This window comes from Pygocentrus nattereri, chromosome 13 (assembly GCF_015220715.1).
Source record: "Pygocentrus nattereri isolate fPygNat1 chromosome 13, fPygNat1.pri, whole genome shotgun sequence".
Taxonomy (NCBI): Eukaryota; Metazoa; Chordata; class Actinopteri; order Characiformes; family Serrasalmidae; genus Pygocentrus; species Pygocentrus nattereri.
Window position 1 is genome coordinate 4,799,085 of NC_051223.1, and position 27,187 is coordinate 4,826,271.

At 40.1% G+C, this 27,187-nt stretch overlaps 1 protein-coding gene across 2 annotated transcripts; it reads right to left on the reverse strand.

Annotated features, from left to right (window-relative positions):
- Positions 1-305: 305 nt before the first annotated feature.
- Positions 306-25,912, reverse strand: LOC108431416 (galaxin-like). Of its 2 annotated transcripts, XM_017704539.2 has the most exons (13): positions 25,742-25,912; positions 23,649-23,676; positions 23,381-23,511; positions 20,603-20,737; positions 15,180-15,356; positions 14,789-14,840; positions 13,430-13,461; positions 12,044-12,150; positions 11,382-11,605; positions 7,946-8,265; positions 7,628-7,687; positions 7,458-7,484; positions 306-6,902 (listed from the first exon to the last, which is right to left on the reverse strand). In XM_017704539.2, exons 1-13 carry the CDS (start codon positions 25,758-25,760, stop codon positions 6,613-6,615), a joined length of 1,602 nt encoding a protein of 533 aa, XP_017560028.2. In that variant the 5' UTR covers positions 25,761-25,912; the 3' UTR covers positions 306-6,612. The 2 variants fall into 2 exon arrangements, with proteins under 2 accessions (XP_017560028.2, XP_037400216.1); XM_037544319.1 differs by lacking the exon at positions 7,458-7,484 and having other exon boundaries at positions 25,742-25,910.
- Between the last annotated feature and the right edge of the window lie 1,275 nt (positions 25,913-27,187).

The following is a 27,187-nucleotide window of genomic DNA, read 5'->3' on the forward strand; positions in this document are numbered from 1 at the left end:
CTGATACAGCTGTCTAGTCTCATGGTTTACATGCCTCATGGCACTGAATCAGGGGTGGCTCAGCAATTTAAACAAACTATCCTAAATGGAAGGAAACAACAACTTTAAATGAGAACAGCGTCCCAGGTTAGGTTCGCCCTTTCATCACCAACAGTAAGCGAGAGAGATTTGATGTTCCTAACTTTATTTGTAACCAATGCGATTTGGCACATAGGCCATCAGGGTTGAAGAGAATAGTGATTGCATTGTTTAAGTACACAGACGTTGTTTATTGTAACGGGGAGGGAGGAGGCGGACGCAAGTCCTGAGGTAAGCGACTTTTATTGAGGGCAAATCCAGGGTCGTGGTCAAAACAGTCCAAGGTCATAGATGCAACACAAAGCGATCAGGGGACAGACATGACGGGATAAACACCCAATGATCCAAACAGTACAAACATGACGAGCAAACAACAGAGACCGATACAATCAAACAATAACCAGTGAACACAAGGGGCAAACACAGGGCTTAAATACACATGGAAAATGAGGGACAGGTGGAAAACAGGTGGAGACAATCAGGGGCGGAGTCATGAGACAAGGGGGCTAAACCAAAACATGAACACATGGACAGAAGTGAGAGGGGCCAATCATGACATTTCTAATTAAAGAGTTTCTTTACCTTTTTTCAGGTTCTTTGTTTTTTGTTCTTTTTTGTTGTTTGATGTGATATTTCTCTTCATTTTGAATGCTTGTTTTAATGAAATGAAAGCTGAAAGTTTCTTTAAGTGACCTTTCAGCTGCCTATTGGTTGACCCTGTAACTTGCTTTGTTCTGAATGGAAGGAGGGTGTTTCAGTCATTGTATTAGTTGTTTTTAAACTAATAAACTAATAGTAGTTTTGTACTTCCTGTTCTTTGTGTAATAAACAATGCAAATCACAGCCTTTGGCCTAAACATGGAATGATTGTTCTAACAATTTGCTCTCACTATGTGTAGTTTGCTCAACTGCCAGCAGTAGACTGGTACTGCTCTTTTGGCTGGACTATCTAGTGGGCCGGTCTAGAAGAGGCATTTTTGCTTATTCACTGACTGACTGACTGACTGACTGACTGATGAACTTTGCTAAAACAAGAAGTGTAGCTCCTTCTCCTTCTCCCAGAGCCGACAGTACATGACTGAGGTGTCCTTGAGCAAGGCATCTAACCCCCAAACTGCTCCCCGGGCTGCCCACTGCTCTGGGCAAGTGTGCCCATTGCACCCGTAGTACCACTGACTGGATCCCCATTTCATTGACTTCATAGTTTTTCCTCATCTGAGGTACACAGCTGGTCTAATTGCACATTTCTCCTCTCTCTGAAAGAGAAATGACTGTTGGGATAGGCTCCAGCTCTCCCTAGGAGGATAATCGGCTTGGAACGTGTGCGTGTGTATGTGTATGTATGTGTGTGTGTGTGTGATTATTATGATTAGGGCAGTTTGCAGTAGGTAACAAGCTAGCAGTGCTGGGGTGAAAATTGCCTTTCAACCAATAATATCCTGTCAGCAGTGGTAATGTGGTCAGAACTTACCACTGATGAAAGGCTAAAAGATAGCTAACACAAACTGAGCTACAGTTTCTAACTGTAAACCTAGTGGACTAACAAGATAGGTGTTTCTAATAAAGTGGCCAGTAAACGTACATCCGACAAGGATAAAAGGGAAGTGATTGTTTTTTGCTCTAACAAGTAAAACCTTAAGGTTAGCAAACTAAATGAACTCCAAGTTAATGCTGTTTTTAAATGCTGCAACACAATTGGAGAATCTGTTCACATTGATTCAGCTGTAAAAGCTGTATAAAGTTAATGATTGCACAATGAGTGCAGTCCTGCATATTTTAGCTTTTAATTTGAAATGCTTATAAGATGTAAACAGAGCTTTCAGAGCGGTTCAGTGTGAATTGCTCCATCCCAGAGAAACTCACAGTTGTGGTGATAGGAACCAGACATCTGAAGATTTGAAGGCCTCTAAAAGCTTCCTTGCAAGTAGTTCAGTGACATGATTTTGAATATGCTGCCAGATGCCTGAGATGTTTTCTTCTAGTAGTTTTGAGATGTAAGCTTTTGGCTTAAAACCACCCACTGCAAGATCAATAGTTCACCAAAGAACCCTTTATATAACTTTTTTAAGTTTATGTAAAATATAAAATGGCTATATCTGTGTTGTAGATATCACAACCCCTGGTTCCTATCACCACCAGCATAAAGACAGCTCCATCTATGAATCCTGTGGCACAACCTACAGATATTTATAGCCCAATCATCCTCATGCAATGGCATCTGCAGGAGCCTGAAGTTAATACCTCCTTAAAAATGCAAGCTGACTCATTTTCAGTTAATTCTAAAAAACTAAAAGTAACTTTCCAGGAGAATGAAAAACCATCTTAACTTTTAATCTATGTTAAGAAGCATTTCTAATAATTTGTTTGCCATTAGTCTGATGTAAACAGCAGCTGCCATTTTCAAACTATGTCCAAAAAAGATCCTGTTCCGACAGCCGTGATGTTTTACACTGAAATAAATGCAAAAAAACATTACATTCTGATGTTTCTTAAACACTTTATTTGAATACTTTTAAATGAAGGTTTATACATGACTAGACTTTACTTTGGGAGTTAACTGGGACCTCGAGTACACTATTTCATTCCACCCCATGTACCACGTGATGCGAATGACAATAAAGCCTCATCTTTTCTTATCTTATACAAAACTACTGAGTGGTGCACTGGCCTTGTCACATTCTACAATGCACACAAGTAGCATATGAAATCCTCATCAATGCATAAAGTTGTCGCCTGAAACCATTTTCAAGTCCTTTTAGCCTAATGCTGATGTAACAGCATGGAAGAAATCCATGCACAGCACTGAGTAATCTTTAAGCGTATAATCAGCTTAAGGTGCGTAACACACATCACAAACATAGACAGATATATAAAGTGTATGAAAATGTAAAGATATATAAATTAGTGTTTCACGATTATGTTCACTGGTGTCTATAACATGCACCGGGCTTAGAGAACTTAAGCACAAGCAGAATAAAGCCAACAGTATAAACGTCAAACGACAAGAGAACTAAATGAAAGCAAATTATATATAACCTAAAAAGAACTCTATCTCAGGACTGCTTGAAGCCCCTTCATGCAGCGGGCCAATCGCATTCAAGGGGAGAACAAAGTCTCTGAACAAATATCTAGAGTACAGGTGTACTGTTCAGCAAGCAGTGCACCCCGTCCCATTGGTTTCGTCAAAAAGACATTAGGTACAAAACCTTGTTTTCATTTGAAATATGCTGCCCGCTTCAGACTGTTCACACACTGCATTAAGATGTGCTTCGTGTTAGAATATCCATAAACCGCGTCCAGATGAAATCATTTTATTTTTCGCATAAAAACAGCTATTTCCGCTTTATTTGAGGGTGCAGCCTAGCGATAAACTTGCCTAGTTTATCTTGTTGAAATAAGCATGAACCAGCGTAAGCAAAAGGCTCTTTTTGCTTTGGCTATAAGAATCCTTCAAGAAAATAAACCCAAATAATGTGTTCCCTATTTTCTGAGCTCACTGCAATACTAAACTAGCTAAGTAGCTAAGAGGGCCTGCAGTAACTTCCAACCCAAAAATATCAACAACATCAATAAAAGCAATAATTCACTAAATGTGTGACATCTGAAAAAGGTTTGCATGGCTAGCTGATTAGCTCACTGCAGGTAACCTGGCCAAGGGCTAGGGCTGCTACTCATCCAGGATTCCTGGATCATCCTGGGTTTTAGCTGTCTGTCTAGGAAAAACGAATTCCATTCCTAGATGCCAAATGTTCTGGACTTTAAGCGTTTTCATGTTTACAACTGCTGCTTTGGATTACCCGCAACATAGGGACTAGGTTCTGTAGTGAAGTGAATTAGCAAAAAATCAAGCCACTGTTTGAGTGCCCAGGAATTTTACAGGGCTGAGTTTGCAAGACTACCAAGAGGGATTCTGATTAACCCCTTAAAGTCCCAGGCTTTTTTTTGTCACTACAAGTTATAGAAGTGTGTAATAAAACATTGGGTCCACCAGCAGGCCCTGTCCGTGTAAAGGGTTAAATAATTCACCCCCTGCCGTTCCCACCTCCTTTGTGCTACAAGTGGCCACATCCAAGGGGCGAATTAAAATTAGTGAGGGCACTTTTAAAAAACATATTGAAACAGGACATAGTTTTAGGATAGGGAAACATGGCTACAGTAACTATGAATTGGAGACGCTTGTACAATATGTTGCTCCCATATTTAGTTATTTTTGACATTATATCAATAATCCAAATTTATTGACAGCAAAGGACAAAGACACATTTTTTGTGTTTTCTGTAAATGGACTACACAAGTCACACGGATTATGTCCAATCAGACGCCACCTGATCATGTCCTCTGTGGCTTCTTATGCAGTCAAGTGAACTGAACTTGATCATTCTGAACTTCATTTCTTTCTGACATAAACTGATAAACACAAACAATCATTAAAAGTTTTTGCTACAGTTTTTCTTGGCAGGAGACCTACCACAAAGTTCATCCGTAGTTGTAAAGGGTTTAGAAGCAAGAAAGGAGGAGGGTAGTAAATTATAACCTCTTTTCCACTGTTGGGCTGAGCAATTGCCACAGCTGCATTGTGCCATTCTGGGCCAGTGCAGACCTGAGTGATGCTAAATCAGGAGGAAAACCACACTGATGGCAGTGGGTCAGCGACAACACTGATAAAGTGTATGCCATAAAGTTGTTTGTATGTAATAGAGGTCTGCACGGGACTGTTTTGTCAGTCCTGCGCCCGCCCGCTCCGGCAAGATTTCATCCTGCACCCACCCACCCACATACAGTGGGCTGGGACCCCACCCGCTCCCATGTGCAACGCTGAAAATTAGTCCTGCGCTGCAAGATACTGTGACCTCGGGTAATAATGTTGTTGTCACACCTCATTTTGTTGACTGACTACATGGAAGTTTTTTGGAATGCTCTTAGTTTTGCAATGGCAGATGTGGCATCACAGAATTAACGTAAATGTATACATTTAATCATAGTGCATATTAGGGTTATGCATTTCCACTGATTTTGATATTCAAGTATCCATAAACGAGGCCTGTGATATTACTATTGAGAAAGATGCTGTGATATGAAATAAGGTCTTTTATGCCCACCAGACATGATACAGGAGCTGAAACTGGGTATTTTCATCATAGTATAACTGGGTGAAAGGTGACCAGTCAGGAAAGTCTTGAGCCTGACTGAGAGTGACTCTGCCAATGTCATTAAGACCTGCATGATAGACACTGTCTTTGTTGACTGAATCTCACCAATGACACAGTGTTCAGTTTTGTTTCTGAGCCCATCCAAGTCTGCGATATAGTAGTTTTGATCAGTAGTGATGAATCAGCAATTGTATATGTAGATGTATTTTGCATAAAGGTATAACTGCTCTAACCAATTTCCCACTAATTTGTCTTGGTCTTATAGGATATAAGGATATAGGCCAAGAAAGTTGCTTGATGGACACTGATAATAGCAATAAGCTGAAACATGTACTCGATTTGTGTCTGTTTTCGTCTTACTCTGTTTAATAGAATAAATACTGTATATAGACCTAATGCTTCTTCCTTCTCCATTTATTCTCTATAATATTAATTTTTTTTTTTTTGCTTTAGGCATCGGTAGTAATCTACTTTTTATGGAGCACAAAAATAATCTTTTTTTTCTATGACTGCTCTCACCCCACCTCTACTTTTAGAGTTTTACCCTGTTGATTTCTTTCTTTAAGCTTTTGACTCAGTTAAGCATTTGCCTCTGAGGTTATGTGAGTTCGTGTGAGTGAACGTGTTGACCAGTTGATATTATTTTCAACCATTTTTTATCCATTCTTTTATCCATCCAACCTATGTGTATCTGTATTCTTAAAAAAAAACATGTTTCTTATGAAATTGAAAAATGTATTTTACTTTTTAATTCAATATGTGGTCTTCACCTTTTAGTTCTTGGAGTATATTACATCACAGAAAGTATGACTGGATGTTTTTCCTACATTTCTCAATTTTTATTTTACTCATGCTGTGGTAGATTACCTAAAATTTCAAAAACAGAGAAGTAAAAAAATCACTGAAGGTTTTGGTTTCGCTACCTGAGTAACAGAAGCTGCTTCAGATGAACTATTTAGCTAAAGCTAACACTGGAGGAGCTACCAGCGCAGTGGTAGACAGTAATGACTTGTGGGCTTCTACACAAGCTTTTCTCTTTTCATTGTTTTTGGTGCTTGTTAACAGCACCTAGAGTTGTTAGCCTAGTTATAGTTGCACTTTAGACGTCTCTGCCTTCTTGATTACATCCTAACAACATATCCTTGGCAATGCACTCGTGTTAAGGCACTTGTGTTTCCTAGAAGCAAAATACAATGTGATGTAATGGTGAGCAAAACTGTCCTACTTTACATAAGTGTTCTCTGAATTGTTTCTTCATGGCTCTTTTTTTGCTAACCAGACTAAAGAACCTGTGTTGGGTATGGTTAGCAAGTGCCAAATCATTCCCATTGAATTGCCTTGTGAAGGATTACTTTCTGCAGGCTGAGTGAATTTGGCCTGAATGTTAAGTAGAATAGCACATACGGTTACTCTGACAAAGGCTCAAGATGGTGTGAATGGGAGTATTCAGGCCGATAACACTGGCCAAGGGCTCATATTTGTTCAGTGTGTTTTTTGTCCAGAGGTAGGTCCTGCCCAGCTTCAGAGCAGGGAAGAGGCAGTGGTCCAAAGGTCCAACTTCTAGAGAGTTTCTGCAGGATGTCACATCAGTGGCATTCACCTCCAGCACCTCCTTCAGCACTACAAAGCGTCCATTGTGCTTTACCGCTACACTCGCCACCCTTCCCAACAGCACTGGAATCACAGACAACAGCGAATGAATATTAATTCAATCTGACCAGTTAATTTACTATGTGGGTCATTCTACTACTGCAGTGGAAAACAGGTTATACTGACTATAAGTGACATATGACTATATACTGACTATATACACTGACAGTCTCACTTTATTTGGATAGTCCACTGCAATCCCCTATAGATTATTTACAGATGTTCAAATTGTTAACAAACTATCTGTTGAAACTAATTAATATTAAATATTAAACTAATTAATATTGAAACTTAATTAGTATTAAGATTTGGATCAGGGTTAGGATTTGGACCAGGGTGAGGGTTGAGTTAAGGTTAGAGTTAGCATTAGAGCCAGGTTTAAAGTTAAAGAAAATGATGGTCAATTTAGTAGATATGTATTTGAATGTAACTTCATGGTAAATTAAGTATCTACAAAAGGTATAAATAAAATAAAAGTGTTACCCCACTGACAATTGCTAAAATCTGAGCTTTGGTGAAATCTAGCCCACTGCCACTTTAGTTTCAAAGTCATAATGTATATAGGAAATGACAAATGACCTTTGTAGAGGGGTAACTGGTACAGTACTTCAGCCCAGGTGGAAAGAAAGACAGAGAGAGAGAGAGACAGAGACAGAGAAAGTAATGAAAGAAAAAGTGAAGGTTAAAGAAATAGCACTGAAGCAGGGCCTGAACAATACTGAAACGTTCATTGCATAAAATATCAGTACCTGGCTTATTGCAAATGGCAGACTTGCTGTAGTCCAACAAGGGTCGAATAAGCTTTGACTCTGGCAGAAGATCGAAATGCTGATTAATCACACTATAATGCAGCTGTTGATAACAATTAATGATGGAGCTTGCTCAGCTGATATCAATTAGCTTGAAAAACAGGTGAAAAGAGTCTAGGAATGCCTAGAAAAGATGAAGCAATTATATCCTGTCCTTATGTTTCAGACAACAATTTGACACGTTTCATACAAAATGATAAACAACAAAAGCTTCAAATGTATCTCTGTGTCCACTCAAGAATGTAAGTTGCTTCATACCTTCCATCTTTGCCTGTGAGCCATGTGTTGGCTTGGGAATGAGATGTCCGGCACAGCAGCTCCAGAGGGACATATTGTAGTACCAGTGGCCACAGCAGGAATGGCCAGGCTGGATCTTATAGACCAGAGTGTTCTCTGCTGAGTGGCAGCACTGTTGCTCCTTACTGCTCAGCAGTAGAGGACCACAGCATCCAGCCTCTTCATAATTCTGCAGGTGTGTCAGTTTATGGAGGTGACCAGAACAGCAAATGTGTTTACCAGCACTGACATTGTAAGTATGAGAGCCACAGCAGGCCATGTACTTCTCTGACCCTTTATAGCTGAGATTAGAGAGGAAAAAAGTAGTCAGTATTAGGCTTGGGTGATATCTAAAAGTAATTAATGGAATATTTTCTTTTAAAGAAATGACTGGCATCATTGATTATCAGGCCTAATATGTCAGTATAGAGCTTTGTCACAGAAACAAGATGAATGAAAGGCAAAGTTTTTTTTAAAGGCATCAATTTATCGTGATAAGACAAGGCTTTATTGTCAATCGCATCACATGTGGTACATGAGGTGGAATGAAATAGTGTACTCAAGGTCCCAGTTAACTCCCAAGAACAAAAGTAACAATAAACAATAAATAGCAAGGTGCAAATAACAGCAGCATGAAACACAGCAGCATGAGTACGAGGTAGAAGGTGTACATCTTAATACTGGAGATGTGTAAAGTGACATGTATAAAGTGACGTGTAGTAGAGGCACTGATTTTGTACAGCAGCAGAGATAAATAAGTGGACATGAAGTGCCATTGCAGTGATTGTCTAATTGGAATTTAAGAGTCTTACGGCTTCAGGGAAGAAGCTGTTTCTCAATCTGGTTGTTTTACTCTTAATGCTCCGCAACCTCCTACCTGAGGGGAGCGGGACAAAAAGTGTGTCCACCACACATCTGTAAAATGAAGTGAGGACTGAGTTCCTGAGTCCAGCACGCCTCAACCGTCTGAGGAAGTAGAGGCACTGATGTGCCTTCCTGATCAGGCTGGAAGTGTTATTACTCCAGGTAAGATTGCTACTTAGGTGTACACCCAAGTACCTATAGCTGGACAATACTTCCACTGATTATTGATGAGGAATATTCGAAGATGAGGTTTCTAGTGTTTTGAGAAAACTGTCCTTGTGACCTTAATATACTAAGCTGTGCATTTTCAACGTGAATACTGGCAGCCCAGTAAAAGCCACAAAATGCCTCTTTTCACTGCTGGCTTTCCACTGACTGTCCAGTTTACTTGCTATTTATTTTTCCTTCATTTCTTTCTTTCATTATCCTTTGTAAATTACAACCCCAATCCCAAGAAAGTTTGGATGCTGTGCAAAATGTAAATAAATGTAGATAAAAACAGAATGCAATGATCTCCAAATCTCATAGACCTTATTTTATTCACAGTAGAACATAAAACATATCAGATGTTGAAAGTGAGACATTTTACCATTTCATGAAAGACATTAACTCCTTTAAAACTTGATGGCAGCAACACATTTCAAAAAAGTTGGGAGAGGGCCATGACCTGTAACATCACCCTCTTTTAACAACAGTCTGTAAACATCTGGGAAGTGAGTAGACCTATTGCTGGAGTTTTGGGAGAGGAATGTTGTCCCATGCTTGTCTGATGTGGCATTATAGCTGCTCAACAGTCCTTGTTTGCTGGATTTTTCATTTTGTGATGCGGCAAATGTTTTCTATTGGTGAAAGGTCTGCAAGGCCTTAAGCAAGGCCTTCCTTGAAAAAGATAGTGTCTGGATGGCAGCATGTGTTGCCAAAACCTGTATATTTCATTCAGAATTAATGGTGCCTTCACAGATGTGCAAGAAACCCATACACTGTGCACTAATGCAACCTGATACCATCATGGATGCTGGCTTTTGAAGTGTGTACTAATAACAAGCTGGGAGGTCTTTAGCATGGAGGATGCAGTGTCCATGATTTCCAAAAAGAATTTCAAATTTTGAGTCACTGGACCACAGGACACTTTCCCACTTCACCTCAGTCCATCTTAAGTGAGCTTCAGCCCAGAGAAGTTGGCAGCATTTCTGGATTCTTTTTATATATGGTTTCTTCTTTGCATGATACAGGTTTAACTTGCATTTGTGGATTGCATGTCAAACTGTGCTCACAGACAATGATTTCTATAAGTGTTCCTGAGCCCATGCAGAGATTTCCAGTACAGAATCATGCCTGTTTTCAATGTAGTGCTGCCTGAGGGCCCAAAGGCCAGAAGTATCCTAGGCAACCGTCAGCCTGGTCCCTTGCATAGAGGGATTTCTACAGAGTCTCTGAATGTTTTGATATTATGTAATGTACATATCCAAAGTTGTCATAATTTTACTTTGAGGAACATTTTCCTGAAATTGTTCCATGATTTTTAGATATTTTTACATTTTTTATACATTTTTTAGAAAACTGTTCCACAGTTTTCACAGTTTGGTGAACCTCTGGCCATCTTTGCTTCTCAGAGATTCTGCCTCTCTAAAATGCACTTTTTATACTCAGTTGAGTGAGTTAGTGGCAAATTGCTCCTCCGGCAGACTTTTCCTTTTGTTGCCCTGTCCCAAAATTTTTGAAATGTGTTGCTGCCTTCAAACTCTAAACAAGTTAATATTTTTCTTGAAATGGTAAAATGTCTCACTTTCAACATTTGATATGTGTTATGTTTTATTGTGAATAAAATATGGGTCTATGAGATCTGCAAATCATTGCATTCTGTTTTTATTTACATTTTACACAGCATCCCAACTTTTTTGCAATTGGTGTAGCAGATTAGTGAATAAATTTTAATTTACCACAGTGTCTGCAACAACGTATTCAACACAATCATTTTACATTAAGTATACAATTTTTTTTTCTCAGTTGTTTATTAACATTTGTTGCAGTTTATTTTTCAAAATAAAAGTCTTTGTGAATTTAAAATCTGTTTGAGGAGATTAAAAACTAGTAGACCTTGATCCCTGCAGGATCCCCATTACACTTCCCTATTCTGATGCTCGGTTTGCACTTCAGCAAGTTGTCTTGACCACCTCTACATGCCTAAATGCATTGAGTTGTGGCCGTGTGATTGGCTGATTAGCTATTTGTGTTAACAAGCAATTGAACATAATGTACCTAGTAAAGTGGCCAGTGAGTGTATATCACCATCACAAATTGCTGTGCCTGTCTGCCTGATCTGCAATAAAACAATGGCTTTTGTAGCATCCTTAACATGCCATGTCTACTGTCTCATGCAAAAAGACATCAATTTCTTAAGACCAAGCTTGAATATCCTCTATATATCTACAGTTCAAGCGGTCTTGATGGGGCCATACACAATGCTTTATCCTTTCATAGAGTCTACATTTTAAAATAACTGCAAAATGACAAATTAAAGACATTTTCAATCAAGAGGTCAGATGTCTTGTACCTGCGTCCATTGCAGCAGATCTCCTCATGGGGGTCAAAGGTTTTCTTTCCACAGCACTGTTGGCCTGCTGGTAGGTGCACATGTTTCTGGCAGATGGTGTAGTTGTGTGGAGAGTACGGTACATTCCCAGTGCATATGGAGCCAGCTGGCTGGTCACGGTAAAGGTGTCCATCGCAACACATCACTCCCTCTTCTGACAGTTCGTATGGTTCCGCACCACAACACTGCAAAAGAGACACACCTTGGTACAGTGGTTCTCAAACCTGCTATCAGAGCCCCCCAAGAGGGGTTTTGCTAGGTCCCAATTCATGCCACATCGGTCTGGGGGCCCTGAGAAGCAGTTTGAAAATGACTACCTTAGTAAATCAATGACCAGGAAGAGGACCAGTTGTCCCATATTATAGAACTCCCGTAATCATAAATTAATCTACCTCTTGTTTTTGTTATTTGTTTTATAGCTCACGAAACAAAAATGCCCACAACAATAAAAATGGACTTAACAATTACTACCCATGCATAGACTTTCAAAGATTTTAAAAAAGACTAAAAAAGGCATCAATCAGAATCAAAGTCAATCAGATTTAATCAGTTAATGACAGTCATATTTCACAGTGCCCATTTTAACCTTGCAGTCAACCAAAACCAAAAAAACAATGACTTACTTGAGTGACCCCAGATTTTTTTGCAACCAGCTTCCCTGAACAGCAGACATCTTCAAGGGGATTGTAAGGCTCCAATCCGCAGTAGAGTGTGTTGGAGTGAACTGAGTCTGCGGGAAAGTGTAGACCAAGTGAGCAAGCAAGTGAGCGAGAGGGAGGAAGAAGAAGGGAGGGGACACAGTAAGACCATGGAGTGATTTAAAAAAAAATCACAATTCTACACAGTGTGCTGAAAGACAAATAACTACACTACATTGCTCGTGATGCCTATAGTACTACGAGTACGGTGAGAGGACAAGACTCACGGCAGGCATTGGCCGAAAAAGACAGGAAGAGGATAGGATTTGGGAGCGTGATTCATAGCTCAACAAATGGGACAGTTTCAATTTCCATTGTGTTGGAAGCATTCTATTAGCTGCACAGTGTGGGTGTTCGACAGCCGTGTAATCTTGCAAGGCTGAGAAAATTCTACAAAAGCATTAGAGAGCATGCGGGACATGGACCACATAAAAACTTGCGGTTGCTCTTTTTCAGTGTTGCTTTGAGTGTTCAAGTTAGTCCATGCCAGACATTCAGGAGGCCTTTAGAACAGGAAGTCATTAATCGTGCCTGCTGCCTTCTTACTCAGGTCCCTGGGAATAAAGCTAGTGGGTTGGTTTGTGTTCCAGTAGCTTCTTAGCTCCTGGGTGCCAGCTGCCTGTGAAGATTCTGAAGTAATCCTGACCAGACACAGATGCACATATCACAGCAACATTGGAACTTCTGCCAATAAAGTACCAATAATATCTCAAGAGTGTCATTCTATAATGTGACCATTTTAAACAACTAAACATAAGCATTGCTAAACCAAGCATTCTGGGCCTTCAGAGAATGATTTCTAAAGGTTTTGGAGAACTAAATAATGCACATCTGTATTTTTAGTTCATTTTTATTCAATAGAATCATGCCTGTATTCACACTCTGCAAGTATTACAGTGCTACTCTTGTTTCATTGTAAGGTTTTGGATGGAAACAAGAAGGATAAACGTCCAAAACAGCCAAGGATGTTTTTCTCTGTGGTATTTAGGTAGATATGGCTAAACAAGGTTTCCCATTGATCAGGAAATCGAGTTGAAGGCCTAGTATTTTAGTTTAACCAGCAAAATTAATATATGATGGAGAAATCAACTAATCACGTTTTCCAAAAACATCAGTCCGGACCTTCTGGAAGTCTGGCTGAATATCAGAGCCAGTCTAATCAGTGGGTTGTGAGACACTAAAAACAGCAGCAGAAGCTCTATACCAGCCTTTCTACTGAAAGAGGCACTGAGCTCATAGCTTTTTGCGATAAAGTTGATGACATTATTTGCACACAATGTTACTTGTTGTTGCTGATGATAAATGCTTTACCTTGAGAATCCACTATTCCGTTGTCCTTCAGCCTGACACACACAAACACACACAAACACACACATACATCATCATGATTTATGTTTAAGCATGAGTAACTGAAAACTGCTTCAACATTAGCAAGCCCTCATGCTCCTGAGAACAGTGGTTCTCAATCCCAGTCTTATGGACCATGCATGGCACATGTTTGTGCTGTCGGTCAGCACTGGAAAAATACAATATGTGCAGATGACTGGGACTGAGAACACCCTACAACAGGGGTCAGCCACATGTGACTATTGCTGCCCTGTTGTGGCTCCACAGCAGAATTAGGTTTGTATGTAATAATAAAGTAATCCTCCTTTACAGTAAAATAAAGCTCTGCTGATCATTCAAAAACAGTTTAACAATAAATGGTCTTAAACGCTGGAGTTAATGTAGAACTACTAATTCACTCTTAACCAAGAAGATTGGTGTGCAAAATGCTGGTCACAGCATCTCGCCTACCCAGTAGCTAACAAAAAGGCAAAGAGAAAGATTTAAGACGAACATCGATATTTTGGAGATGAATGGACTTATTTGCATTTATAATCCCTCCAACTGGTTTCCTGATACGTTTAATCTGAAACAAGAAACTGTCAAACACTAAAAAGTCATGAAGCTTCTCATTTGCCAGATTCTTGCTTGAATTTTCTGTTTCACCTTAAATGGTGCAGCAGTTACATTCTGGCGCCTCAGGCACCATTTAATGTGGAACAGAAACATTTGAACAAGAAGCTGGTAAATGAGAAATGACTTCAGCCTCGAAAAAGTTGAATGTTGAGAGACATTCTAGGAGAAACTATCCTACTGTGAGCAAACGTTTCCTGCTGGAGATGCGATAACTATATGATATATGATAACTACAGTTTAGTATTGCAGGTACCTGAGTCTGTCTCAAGACTGTAATTGAACTGGGAACCTGGCACAAAACGTTAGTGCTCTTTGTAGTTCTTGTTTTAGTCTCGTGGAGCCAGACTTGATCTTGTTCCGTGAGTATATGCCATGCGACAGCCTGTTACATCAGATAAACCACCAATAAAACCCAGCCCCGAATTCAAGTGTTGCTCTACTAATGTCTGGAGTACTTACTAACAAACACAAAACAAAGTAGCTAGTAAAATGGCATAGTTAGCTCACGTTTTATCTTCAGAATGTTTTAGAATCACTTTTCAATTCAGTTTGGTCAGAGGTGGGTTCGATGCATAAAACCAACTCAATGAAACCAATGAAACAAAGTCTTAGAGCTTATCTTTTCCCAAACATAGCTGCCAATTCTTTCCACATCAGTTTACTCCTGCTGGCTCCCCGACTCCCCTGGTTATAGAGAGACAAACTTACAGGTGCAGGACAGAAGTTGCTGGCTGGCTTGCATTTGGCAGAAATCTGCTCTCTGCATGTGAGTGAAGCAACAGAATAAAGAAAAACACCATTTACAATGATTTAAGGTAAAAAGTTAGAACTCTTCATAGTCATAATTTACATGAACAGTGAATAATACCTGGAGCATAAAGGGTTATTAAGAGGTTAAGGTTACTTAAGACTCAGCTTGAGTTCCATTCATGTGGTTTTACAGTTGTACTTTAAAACTCACAAACATCACTTCAGTTATAACTCTGTGGCTAGTCTCTGATTCTGACGTTATCTGAGGGTGATATTACACATGATCTGTTCAACTGACAATGCCAAATGGATCTACAGAGAAAGCACCTACACACATCTTTATACAAACCTCTTTCCAAATTCTGTTTACAGCATGTGCTGTCTCGATTCTCCACTTCAAGATTGTCCGGACAGCAACACTGCATGAGTTTGTCGAATGTTGTGTTGCCACAGCACACATGACTGTCTGTTTCTTTAAGAAACACAGTTTTTCTACAGCACAAATGTGTCTTTAGGTCATATAACTCTGTGAAGGAGAAAAGGTTTGTGGTAGGATTATAAACTGAACAGACAAAGAACCAGAAACAACACTGTGTTAGAGTAATGAGCAGTCAATCAAGCAATCAATCATCTTTTCCAACATGGAGTTCGGGCCAAGAGGAAAGGCGCATACCACACCCAGGCTCCACCCACCTCTCTCCCACATTCAGCCTTGCTAGACTTCTGAGTACCAGCCCTGCCTTCCTTCACCTGGACCTCTTCAGCCCTTAGTTTTAAAAGCTGGCTTGTGTCTTCCAGTCACTCTGGTGAGGTCTCTGGTATTTTGCTAGTTTCTATGACAGAAGACATTGCTGTTTATGGCTGCAGCAAGGGCTTCAGAGCTATGGAGGCATAAACCAGCCAAGGCCCACTCCTGGGTGATCACCATTAGAGGATGGAGAACCTCAGTCGCATCACGGATAGAACGCTAGAACGCTGCAACATCTCACCCCTCTTAACAATCCCTCTGCTGCCATTAACCCTCCTCAAATTATTCAAGCTGAGCAGCAGCCAATTCCTCTGACACCCATTGGCTATAGTGGTATAGGACAAAGTGGGTAAGGAGATTTCATCTTATGACAGTTTTCATCTCTGATTAAAGCAGTTTTTGACCACCCAGTAGAGGGCGAGGAAGGGGATGAGAAAATCTTAGCCATCAAGCAGCAAGCAGGGCAACAAATCTGCTTCTGACTGAGATGACCATCCAACTAGATAGTCTGCTATGTGAGAGACAAACCTGTTTGTTTGCTTATTGCTGCTTCAGAAAGGGCTGAATCAGTTCCAGAACCCATGCAACTTGGAATCACTCAGCTGCCCTCTAGTGAGCGCTAGCAGTGTCAACAACTAGGTCTGTGCTTCTACTGTGGAAAACCTAACCACCACATTAAGAATTGCCCTTCCAAAGCCAAGCAGTCTACATCTACTATACCCCAAGATCCAACCTCTTCTGAATATTGGGTAAGTCCTTCTCTTTTTTTGTTGATTGGTTCCCAAGTCTTTTTTGTTCCTATTACTCTCCACTGCCCTGCATTTCCTGTCTTCACAACCCTGCTAGACTCAGGAGCTCTGGGAAACTTCATTGACAAGGAGGTCGTTCATGCCATGGATTGTCAACCTGTGGGCAAAGGCATGGTCATACATGTCACTGACTCATGACTGTGGGAGTCATACACTATATTTCCAAAAGTATTCGGTCGTCTGCCTTCACACGCATATGAACTTGAGTGACATCCCATTCTTTCATTCTGGGAAGGCTTTCCACAAGGTTTAGGAGTGTGTTTATGGGAATTTTTGACCATTCTTCCAGAAGAATCGCAGCCTCTGCTCTAATTCATCCCAAAGGTATTCACGCAGGTTGAGGTCAAGACTCTGTGCAGGCTTGGATGCAGCTGCTCGGCCATGGAAACCCATTCCATGAAGCTTTCTACACTGTTCTTGAGCTGATCTGAAGCCCACATGAAGTTTGGAGGTCTGTAGTGATTGACTCTGCAGAAAGTTGGTGACCTCCACTGACCCCGCTCTGTCATTTTACGTGGCCGACCACTTAGTGGCTGAGTTGCTGTCATTCCCTATCACTTCCACTTTGACTGTGGAATATTTAGTAACAAGGAAATTTCATGACTGGAGTTGTTGCACAAGTGGCGTCCCACCACGGTACCATGCTGGAATTCACTGATCCATTCTTTCAAATGTTTTTAGAAGCAGTCTGCAGGCCTAGGTGCTTGCAGGCCTAGGTGCTTGTTTTATACACCTGTGGCCATGGAAGTGATTGTAAAATCTTAATTCAATTATTTGGATGGGTGATAGATGGGTGAATACTTTTGGAAATATAGTGCACATCAGGAACTACTACAACTTTATAGTTGCATGCACCACAGTTCACAAAATAATTTTAGGGCTACCTTGGCTCAAGCTACACAACCCCATCATATCCTGGCAACAAGAGCACATTATATCCTTGTCTGCCCCATGTGTAGTAAAATTCCATGATTTCCCATATGCATCTACTTCTGTAGAGAGCCCCTAGTATTCCCCTGGTCTGTTACAATATGCTTGAGGTTTTTAGGAAAACCAAGGCCACACCGCTACCACCTCATCACCTTACTGATTGTGCTTATAGAGCTCCTGGCTGGTGTTGTCCCTCCCTAAGCCAAAGTTTATCCTTTGTCTGCAACTGAATGTAAATCCATGGAAAATGATGTGGATGAGGCATTAAAGGGTTTATTAGGCCATCTACTTCTCCAACATCAGCTAGAGTTTTCTGTGTCCTAAAAAAGATGGAGAGTGGACTTAACACCACTGTTAAATACCATGGGGAATGATTTGTAGTGGTCTCTTTTGCGGAATATGAAAGATCTGCAATGCTTAAAGGGTTTTGCTTTTATAGACAGTTTATTCAGAACTTCAGAGCTATAGCAGCCCCCCTCATTTCAGACTGGCAAACAGGCCAGGAGGAACTTGCTAGAGGGGGCCCAGGAGCCATTCCTTGCATTCAATTTCACCATTCAATCAGTTCATAAGACAGAAATCTGAAACAATTCTGCCCCAGTCTGTTTTTGCAGCACCCAAAATGTGGGAGGTGGAGGAGAAGATTTGTAGGGCTTGTAGGGCTTAACCTGTCCCTGCTAACTCCCCCACCAATCGTCTCTATGTGCCTCATGAAACAAACTACTGGTTTGGGCCCATACAGCCATAAGATTGGGACATATAGGCTAGGCGTGGCAGTTTGCCTGTGAGCAGTTTTTCTGGGTTTCCATGCTCAGGGCAATGGACAAGTGGAATGCACCAAGAGCCAAGACCTTTGATCATGACCAGCCTAACTAATGGGAAAAAATTCTGCAATGGGTGGTGTATGCCCAGAACTTCATTCGCCACTCCTCCACAGGTGTGACTCCTTTAGGTGTGAGTAGGCACCAGGTGTGGAGTTGTGGTTGTCAAAAGCTGAGTGAGTCTGGGAGACTGCTCACTTTCGTTTTGACAGAGCTCAGAGGCGGCACAAGGAGCAGGCAGATTGCTGCTGCAGGGAGACACTGGTATTTCAATGCAGTTTGCCATGCAAAAAAACCTCAGCCCTGGTTTGTAGGTCCATTTCAGGTGGTGTGACAAAAAAACTCTGTCAAATACAAAATTTAGTTGCTCCCTAATTTCCGTGTCTCACCATCTTTTTATGTTTGCCCTTCTCAGGTCGATTGTTCCTGGCCCTAGCATTTGACATCGTAACAATAGAAGAACACTTTTTCTATTTTTCTTATAGAAAAATAGAAAAAACAATAGAAGAATATATATATATATATAACAATTATAACAATAGAAGAACCCTTTCCCCTTTTCTATATAGAACAATTTTCCTTATGAAGAACCCTTGTAGAACCATTTTTAAGTGTGTAGCTTGTATAGTTAGCATGGAATATCTCACAGCCAGTCTTAAGAAAGTAAAGCAGTCAACTGTTGGTAAGCAGAAGAAATTAATATAATTGCACCGATGAACTCCAGGTCCAAGACTATCTAAAGACAACATTGATTTTTCCCTGGTATTTTTCTACCCTGTCTAGTTTGTGCAATAATTATTTTGATGCTTTGCTTGTTTTTATGTCACCTGAACCTTGCTTATTACAACCTTGCGTAAAAATGATAACCATTATGCTACTTTCCAGAAGCTTCGTTCCAGCCAAGAATGGCAGGTCCTTGGAAGCACGGTCCTATGACTGTCCTCCTCGTTTGTGTTACATAATGCAAAAAATTTACATTTTGCTCCAGAACGCCTTTATAGTCTTGAGACTTCATTGTGCCCTGCACAGATTTACTATTTATGTCAGTGGCCAGTGTACATTGTGGTGTACATAAAGCAGAATATGTTCTCCAATTAAATAGGCTGAATGACTGATTATAAGATGGAAAGCATATGTGATACTAATTAAAAAAAACTGTTTAACTTATCACTATAATCCATTTATTTGTAAGCATTTCTACATGTACCAACAAATCAGTCCAGGCCATTTTAGAATAGCTTTGTAAAATGAGCAATAGTTTGTCTCTTTTCCCACTTGACACTTACTAACCTGTTGCTGTTACAAGAAACTATTCCACTTTTGCATAAAATCTCTGCCGGAGATGCGAGAAAGGCGGCTACAGCTGAGCTAAAGCTTAAAGCAGAGCAAAGCAAGTCCGTGTTTTCATTTATATTATAATTATTAGCCGATACTAATACATTAGCACATACTGAGACATATTTACAACCAGGATGGTAAAATGAACAAAAAATATTGTGGCTGCCAAGGTCGTTTGATTTTTGTTGAAAGGACAAAATGGCTCTTCTTAACATTTGGGATGCAACCCCTGCTCTACGACATACCAAAGGCATGCAGGTATGCATAAACAATTGCTTTTAACTTCATCACTTCAGAGGAGGAATGGGGGATTGTCTCACTGAGCTGTAAGGGTATCAACAAATTTGTCCTGAGCGGAGTTTACTATGCTTTCAATGTCGAATCAACACTGCACAATCAGAGTAAACACTGTTTCAACATGAAACATCAGTGCTGACAATTTAGCAACAGTGAGTGCGGCTAAATAAGAACTGAATAAAAGTTCAACAGTGATTTTCCATCGTTGAGTCAAATCCAAGTTATTTCAGCTTCGTTGCCTAGTCTCTTGGCCTGGATACATGGAGGTGGGATTACTCAGGATGAGTAATTTTGCCCACCCCTAACTCATTGCTGAAACATTGCGTTAGGTGTGTGCAATAGAATGATGTTTTGTTTTTTTTTTGTGATGAATTACAATATCAGTTGTAAGTTTGGTCAGTGTTTGAAGAGCATGTTTCATTGAAGACAGCATAATTCATCCTATTTAACTGCACCCAGTAAAGCACATTTAGCAAAATGTTGAATAAAAATGCTAACATTTTAATCGGACATTTATCAGACATTTATCAAAAGCAACTTTTATCAGTTCCATCCTGTTAAACTTCAGAAAACTACCCCTGTGATACATATTATATTGTGATATTATATTATTGCCATATCACCCACTCATTCCCACTACGCATAGTAAAATCACAGTAACACCCAGCCCTTTTTTAACCCACTGCAAGGGTTCTCAGACTGACCCAGGCGGTCCCCATTTCGGCTCTAACCATATGTGCAAGGAGCTGGGAGGCACTGAAGTATGAGGACCAGTCTGATAACCACATTTTAATTTCTTGAACAGACATTGCTTTTGCACTTTGCCTACCTGAGTGACAGCATGCTGTGTGAGCAGACGTTTTGTTCGAGATGTTTCCACCACAGCAGATCTGATTGAGGGGGTTGTACGCCTTGGATCTGCAGCAATATGAAACAGTTTGGCTCAAACCAACCGTCACCTCATCTGCAAAAGAAATCATGGATGTTATATGCACAAGCAAGACAGGAAACAATCTCTGAGCTGTATGTCAAATAAAGTTAAAGACTCAGAACCGAAACTGTTACTAGGCACTTTTGTGTGTAACAAGCTGTAGCTGAGGTGCACTGATGATACAGTTTTGTAGCAATTATGAACTGTTTCAGATCCTCATCTGGAGTTGCAGATTCCTGCAAGTGAAACTGAGGCAGCATCTTCTCCTGAGACAGCCACACTGGCAATTGGCCAATAAATTATTAATAAATTATGAGCACCAAGCACAGCTGGTGACCATTGCATCATTGTTACACTCTAATCTGCTCTGTCTTGTTGATCTGAGACAGGAGCATGTCACTGTGCAGAATGTAAAAGGACTGTACAAAGACTGAACATTTGATAGTTACAGACTATAGTCCACCTGTTACTCTGCATACTTTATTACCCCTGTTCACCCTGTTCTTTAATGGTCAGGCCCCCCTGTCACGATTGGCCCCTCCCAGTCCTGTCCATGTGTTCGTGTTTTGGTTTACAAAACACTTTGTTTTCGCTGGTCGTTGTGTGCTCGTCGTGTTGGTGTTGTTTGCCTTATCCAGCTGTTTGTCATGTCGGAAACTCGATCTGTTCGTGTTGGCTATATGACCCTGGACCGTTACGACCCTGATATTGGACTTGCCCTCAATAAAAGTCGCTTACCTCCGCACATGCGTCCGCTACCTCGCTCCCCGTTACACCCCCACAGGACCACCACAGAGCAGGTACTATTTAGGTAGTTGATCATTCACTTACTACATAGGTGCACTTTGTAGTTTCTGTTTTCTGTTTCTCTGATACTTTGTTAGCCCCCTTTTACCCTGTTCTTCAGTGGTCCAGACCCCCATGGACCCTCACAAAGCAGGCACTATTTGGGGGGTGGATCGTTCTCAGCACTGCAGTGACAGTGATGTAGTGGTGGTGTGCTAGTGTTTGTTGTGCTGGTTTAAGTGGGTCAGACACAGCAGTGCCCATTGAAAACTCCTCTGCTATCACTGCAGAATGACAGGGTCACCTACAGAGCACCGCTTGTAGCTGCTAATAAAATAATGTCCTTTTTTATTTGAGGGTCCCATTTCATAGGGGATGAGCTTCCTGGAATGGGTTTCCATGGTTGAGCAGCTGCATCCAAGCCTTACATCAACAAGCACAATGCAAAGCGTTGAATGCAGTGGTGTAAAGCGCCGCCACTGGACTCTACAGCAGTGGAGACGTGTTCTCTGGAGTGACAAAACACGCTTCTCCATCTGGCAATCTGATGGATGAGTCTGGGTTTGGCGGTTGCCAGGAGACGGTACTTGTCTGACTGCATTGTGCCAAGTGTAAAGTTTGGTGGAGGGGGGATTATGGTGTGGGGTTGTTTTTCAGGAGTTGGCCTTGGCCACTTAGTTCCAGTGAAAGGAACTCTTAATGCTTCAGCAGACTAAAAGATTTTGGACAATATCATGCTCCCAACTTTGTGGGAATAGTTTGGGGACGGCCCCTTCCTGTTCCAACATGACTGCGCATCAGTGCTCAAAGCAGGTCCATAAAGACATGGATGAGCGAATTTGGTGTGGAAGAACTTGACTGGCCTGCACAGAGTCTTGACCTCAACCCCATAGAACACCTTTGGGATGAATTAGAGCGGAGACTGTGAGCCAGACCTTCTCGTCCAACATCAGTGTCTGACCTCACAAATGCACTTCTGGAAGAATGGCCAAAAATTCCTATAAACATACTGCTAACCCCTGTGGAAAGCCTTCCCATAAGAGTTGAAACTGTTATAGCTGCAAAGAGTGGGCCGATATCATATTAAACCCTATGGATTAAGAATGGGATCTCACTCAATTTCATATGTGTGTGAAGGCAGACGAGCGGATACTTTTGGAAATATAGTGTTGCTGTGAAGGAATTTTTGCACAAAGCATTTATGTCCTTTATTTAGTTTGGAGTCTAACACTGTGGTGTGTTTGGTTCTCCAACCATTCTGGACACATCCTCGAATTTCAAGCTTGGCAACTATGGCAAAGATAAAGTGACACCTTTGCTGAAGTGATACGAACGTCTGTTTTTCTGAGGTTAAAAACTGTCCGTAAGTCAAGAGCAGAACTAGTTTTACAAAGTGTTCATGCGCTTCTGTTTGTTGTGAAAAGGGCGTATAAAACTGTAAACTGTATTTTTGCCAGAACAGCAACATTACATGCCAGTTGGATCATCCAAATATCAAACATGGGCAAGTTTGCTAATAAAGCAAAAGTTATTTGGATACAAAACTGAACATGTTATAATGGAGCTGTTAGGAAAAACAGCCTGGCAGTGATCATAAAATTGAACATAATCCTGATTAGCTGATTGCAAATATATTTTATAGGAATGTCAACTAGAAAAAAGCAAATAAATAAAAGAAACACGTCCCCCACACACTCAGAAAAGATACAAAACTGTCATTGAGGTGGGACCCTCAAGGGTACATGTCAGTACCTTTAGTCAGGGAACATAATTCTACCAAATTTACGGACAATGATGTTTTGACTATTCAACCCTGTTACAATGTATGATGCAATATGTGAAGATCATATTGGAATATCCCTTTATCTGGAAAAAGCACCAACTACTTACTGTTGCAGCAAGAACTCTCCAGTGTATTGTAGACAGTTCTTCCACAGCAGGACAGGAAAGCACCTTGAGTTATATTCCCGTCACAACAGGTGTATTTCTTAACATCATAAAACAGGTTTCCACACAGCTGGCTGTAAAAAACAGAGAACTTATTTATTCCCATTTATCTGGCTTGTATTATACACATAAAACTGACATATTGTGACATTCATTGTTGTAGCTTGGACCTCGTATCTAGATCTTCTCTTAAAGAAGAAAGAATACATACCTGGATTTCTCAGTACTGTTGCAAAAAGCTGCAAAGAGACAAGAGGACAAAGTCCATTGTGAGATAAAAAGTCAAGCAGACTCACACCACTGCTTACTATAGCACTTGAAGTAGCAGCACAAAACCTGAGAGCATTTACCACTCAGCAAAAGAAAGCTGAGAGATTTTTTCCCCCACAGAAGGTGCTATCCAGCAAAGCAGCCTCTAATTTTTCCCCAAAGTCCTGAAAAGTGAGTCAGCCTAGTTCTTTCATCAGATAGAGACTCGGGCAGTATTGCACAATCCGATGCAGCAGTCACAGTGAATGGCCTATGATGCAATGATGAATCACCCACTTGTCAATATCATCAATGACATCATGAGCACAATTTACTGAGCACTGATTGGTCAAACCAGGAGATGCTTTTTAACTACATATAATACTGGGCTTCCTCGAGGAGGAGACGCTTGGAGATGGGTAAACAAACTGTCACGGTTGGCCCCTCCCAGTCCTGTCCATGTGCCTTTGTTTTGGTTTAAGTCCTGCCCCTTTTTTTGGTTACTCCGCACCTGATTGTTCCCTCGTCTTCCCTTTGTTATTTAAGCCCTGTGTTTGCCCTTAGTGTTTGCTGGTCTTTGTCCTAGCCCTGTTTGATGTATTGCTCTATGTTTGATGTTTTCTCTATGTATTTGATTATATTCTGGTTTTGTCATGTCATGACCTTGGACTGTTTTGACCACGACCCTGGATTTGCCCTCAATAAATGTTGCTTACCTCTGCACATGCGTCCACTACCTCGCTCCACGTTACACAAAAACATCCAGAAAATCACTGTTTATTTTATATATATATATATATATATATATATATATATATATATATATATATATATATATATATAATTAATATTCCATAAATTTTGTTTATTCAAATAACACTTTTCTCAGCAAATAAACACAAACTACACAGATAAATAGATTTTGAATCTATTTATCTTGGGTGCCTAAGACTTTCGCACAGTACAATATATATGCAGAGACTATTATATATATATATTATATTGATATACACATGCATATTTTAATCATATATAAATCTCTGTTGGTGGAAGGAAAAAAAACTTTTTTCCAAGTCATTTTGGGACGTTTCCTTTGGTCCATTCACACAATATATAGGGTAAGAGGCACTTTCAAACTATGTCGAAAACTGAAAAACACCAAAAATGAAGATATGAGGTTTTCTTCTGACAGCAGTAATGCGTGTGTGTGTATATATATATATATATATATATATATATATATATATATATATATATATATATATATATATATATATATATATTGTTTCTGTTGGAAGAAAAACTTGTATCTCCATTTCTGACATTTTTCAGTTTTTGACACAAATTGAAAGGATCTGTTACTCTTCAAATTGTTTGTAAATTTTATGATGAATGACCTAAAAGAAATTACCCAAAATGACATGGGAAAAATTCTGGTTCCATTCACTTACACTGAAAGTGAAGAATATTTTTTCCTTCTACTGTAAAGTTACTATTTTGGAGATACAAGGTTTTCTTCTGACAGCAGCAATATATATATATATATATAAAATATATATATAAAATATTGAGTGTGTGTATATTTATATACATATAACACACACATATATCACTGCTGCCAGAACAAAACCTCATCTCTCCATTTTTGTCGATTTTCAGTTTTTGGCATTATTTGAAAGTGTCTGTTACCTTTACACTGTGTGTAAATTTCATTATGAATGGACCAAAATAAATGGCCTAATATCACGTTCAAAGAAGTTTTGTTTCATTGACTTACACTGACAGTAATGGATGCTCTCTCCTTCTCCTCTGAAGTTCCCATTTTGGAGATAAGAGGTTTTGTACATGTACGTATATAATATAATCTGTGTGTGTGTAAGATAAGATAAGATAAGATAAGATAATCCTTTATTAGTCCCACAGTGGGGAAATTCACAATGTTTGTATGTATGTATGTATGTATACACCCTGTAGGTAAAATAATCCATATTAATTATAAAATATTTCATTAAAAATTCCATTTAAACCCCTCACACACATCCACAACACACTTACCTTGAGCAGAAGAGCTCATGCACAACCCCAGCAGCACTACAAGGGAAAAAGCAGGAAAAGGAATAGATGTTGAGAATGAAGACAGAGGAGCCAGGATTCCTTCACAGACAGCATGAGCAAAGGATGAGCAGTGACATGATGTCCCCTCACTGCAGTACAGAGCGGAGCGCGCCATGACGCCGCTGAGCCACTGAGCCACAACGCGCGTGATTAGGGCTATAAATGACCGACTCCGCCCACTCGCCACCGTGCGGGGTACGCGTGGCTGATTAGTTAACATGACTCATTTAAGGTGAGCCCACTCAGCTGAGCTCCGTACGCCTTTAAACTGAGCCCATGCTGGAGTCCAGTCAGGACCAGGGGCCTCATTTATAAAGCGTGCGTACGCACAAAAACGGGTCTGAAATGTGCGCACGCAACATCTTGCGCAAAAAACTGTGATTTATAAAAAAGTACGTGGCGTAAAAACGTGCGTAGTTTAAACAAACTCTAGAGCTGCCGTAAACCTGTAAAACCTTGCGGAGAGAGAGATAGAGAGAGTGGGGAAATAGTGACATCATCTGGTTAAATAGAGAATTGCAAGTAAATGCGCAAACCATCCTCACGCATCAGTTAATCCCGAATAGATCAAGATTAAGAACAGAAGGATTAACAAAGATTAACAAACACATATTAATTAATTATTAATTAATTTGCAGTCATTATTTTTTGTCTGTATGTTTAAGGTTTTAGTGCATGCTGTATCTTATTCGACTTTATTTGTAGTACTATTTTATTCTAGCTGGTTTTATTTCACTCTGCATTTTAATTAAGGTTAATTTAATTCTACATATTGTTTTATTTCGCACTTTTAAACACGTTTTAAAAGGGTACTTAATAAAACGTATTTTATTATTATCATCATCATCATCATCATCATGACGACAGCAAATGGAACTAATAATAAAGCAATAAAGATACAGTAAAGGGAAATTGGTTGTTAATATTTTGAGATAATTAACAGCTGTAACTATTTGCAGTAAATCACAGCTATATAAATAGACAAGATCGACTGATGCGCTGTCTGTCATAATGGCTTTTTTGGCATTACTCGAAGACCTAGCGAGCCGCCAAATAAGGCGACAACGTATTTTTCGAGATCATGATTTTTTTGCAAACGATGATGACTGGTTAATGAGCCGATTTAGGTTTCCAAGAGCAATTCTCTTGACACTGTGTGCTGAGTTGGGTCCAGATTTGGAGAGACCAACACTACGAAATCGGGCAATACCTGTCCATTTACAGGTGTTAACAACCCTTGGATTCCTGGCAACTGGTTGCTTTCAGAGGGAATTAGCAGACAGGTCGGGGATATCTCAACCATCCTTAAGCTCCATGATGTCAGGCGTATTATCTGGCATAATAAAACTGACAGGTCGGTACATCAGGTTTCCTTACACTTTGAGT

What these genes read in the sequence shown, in the direction of transcription:
- LOC108431416 (XM_017704539.2), bottom strand. An exon ending in TAAACAGAATTTGGAAAGAG is followed by an intron (nt 14,841 to 15,179) that starts GTTTGTATAAAG and finishes ACTCACATGCAG; the next exon opens with AGAGCAGATTTCTGCCAAAT. An exon ending in TGCCATTTGCAATAAGCCAG is followed by an intron (nt 7,485 to 7,627) that starts GTACTGATATTT and finishes CCTGGGCTGAAG; the next exon opens with TACTGTACCAGTTACCCCTC.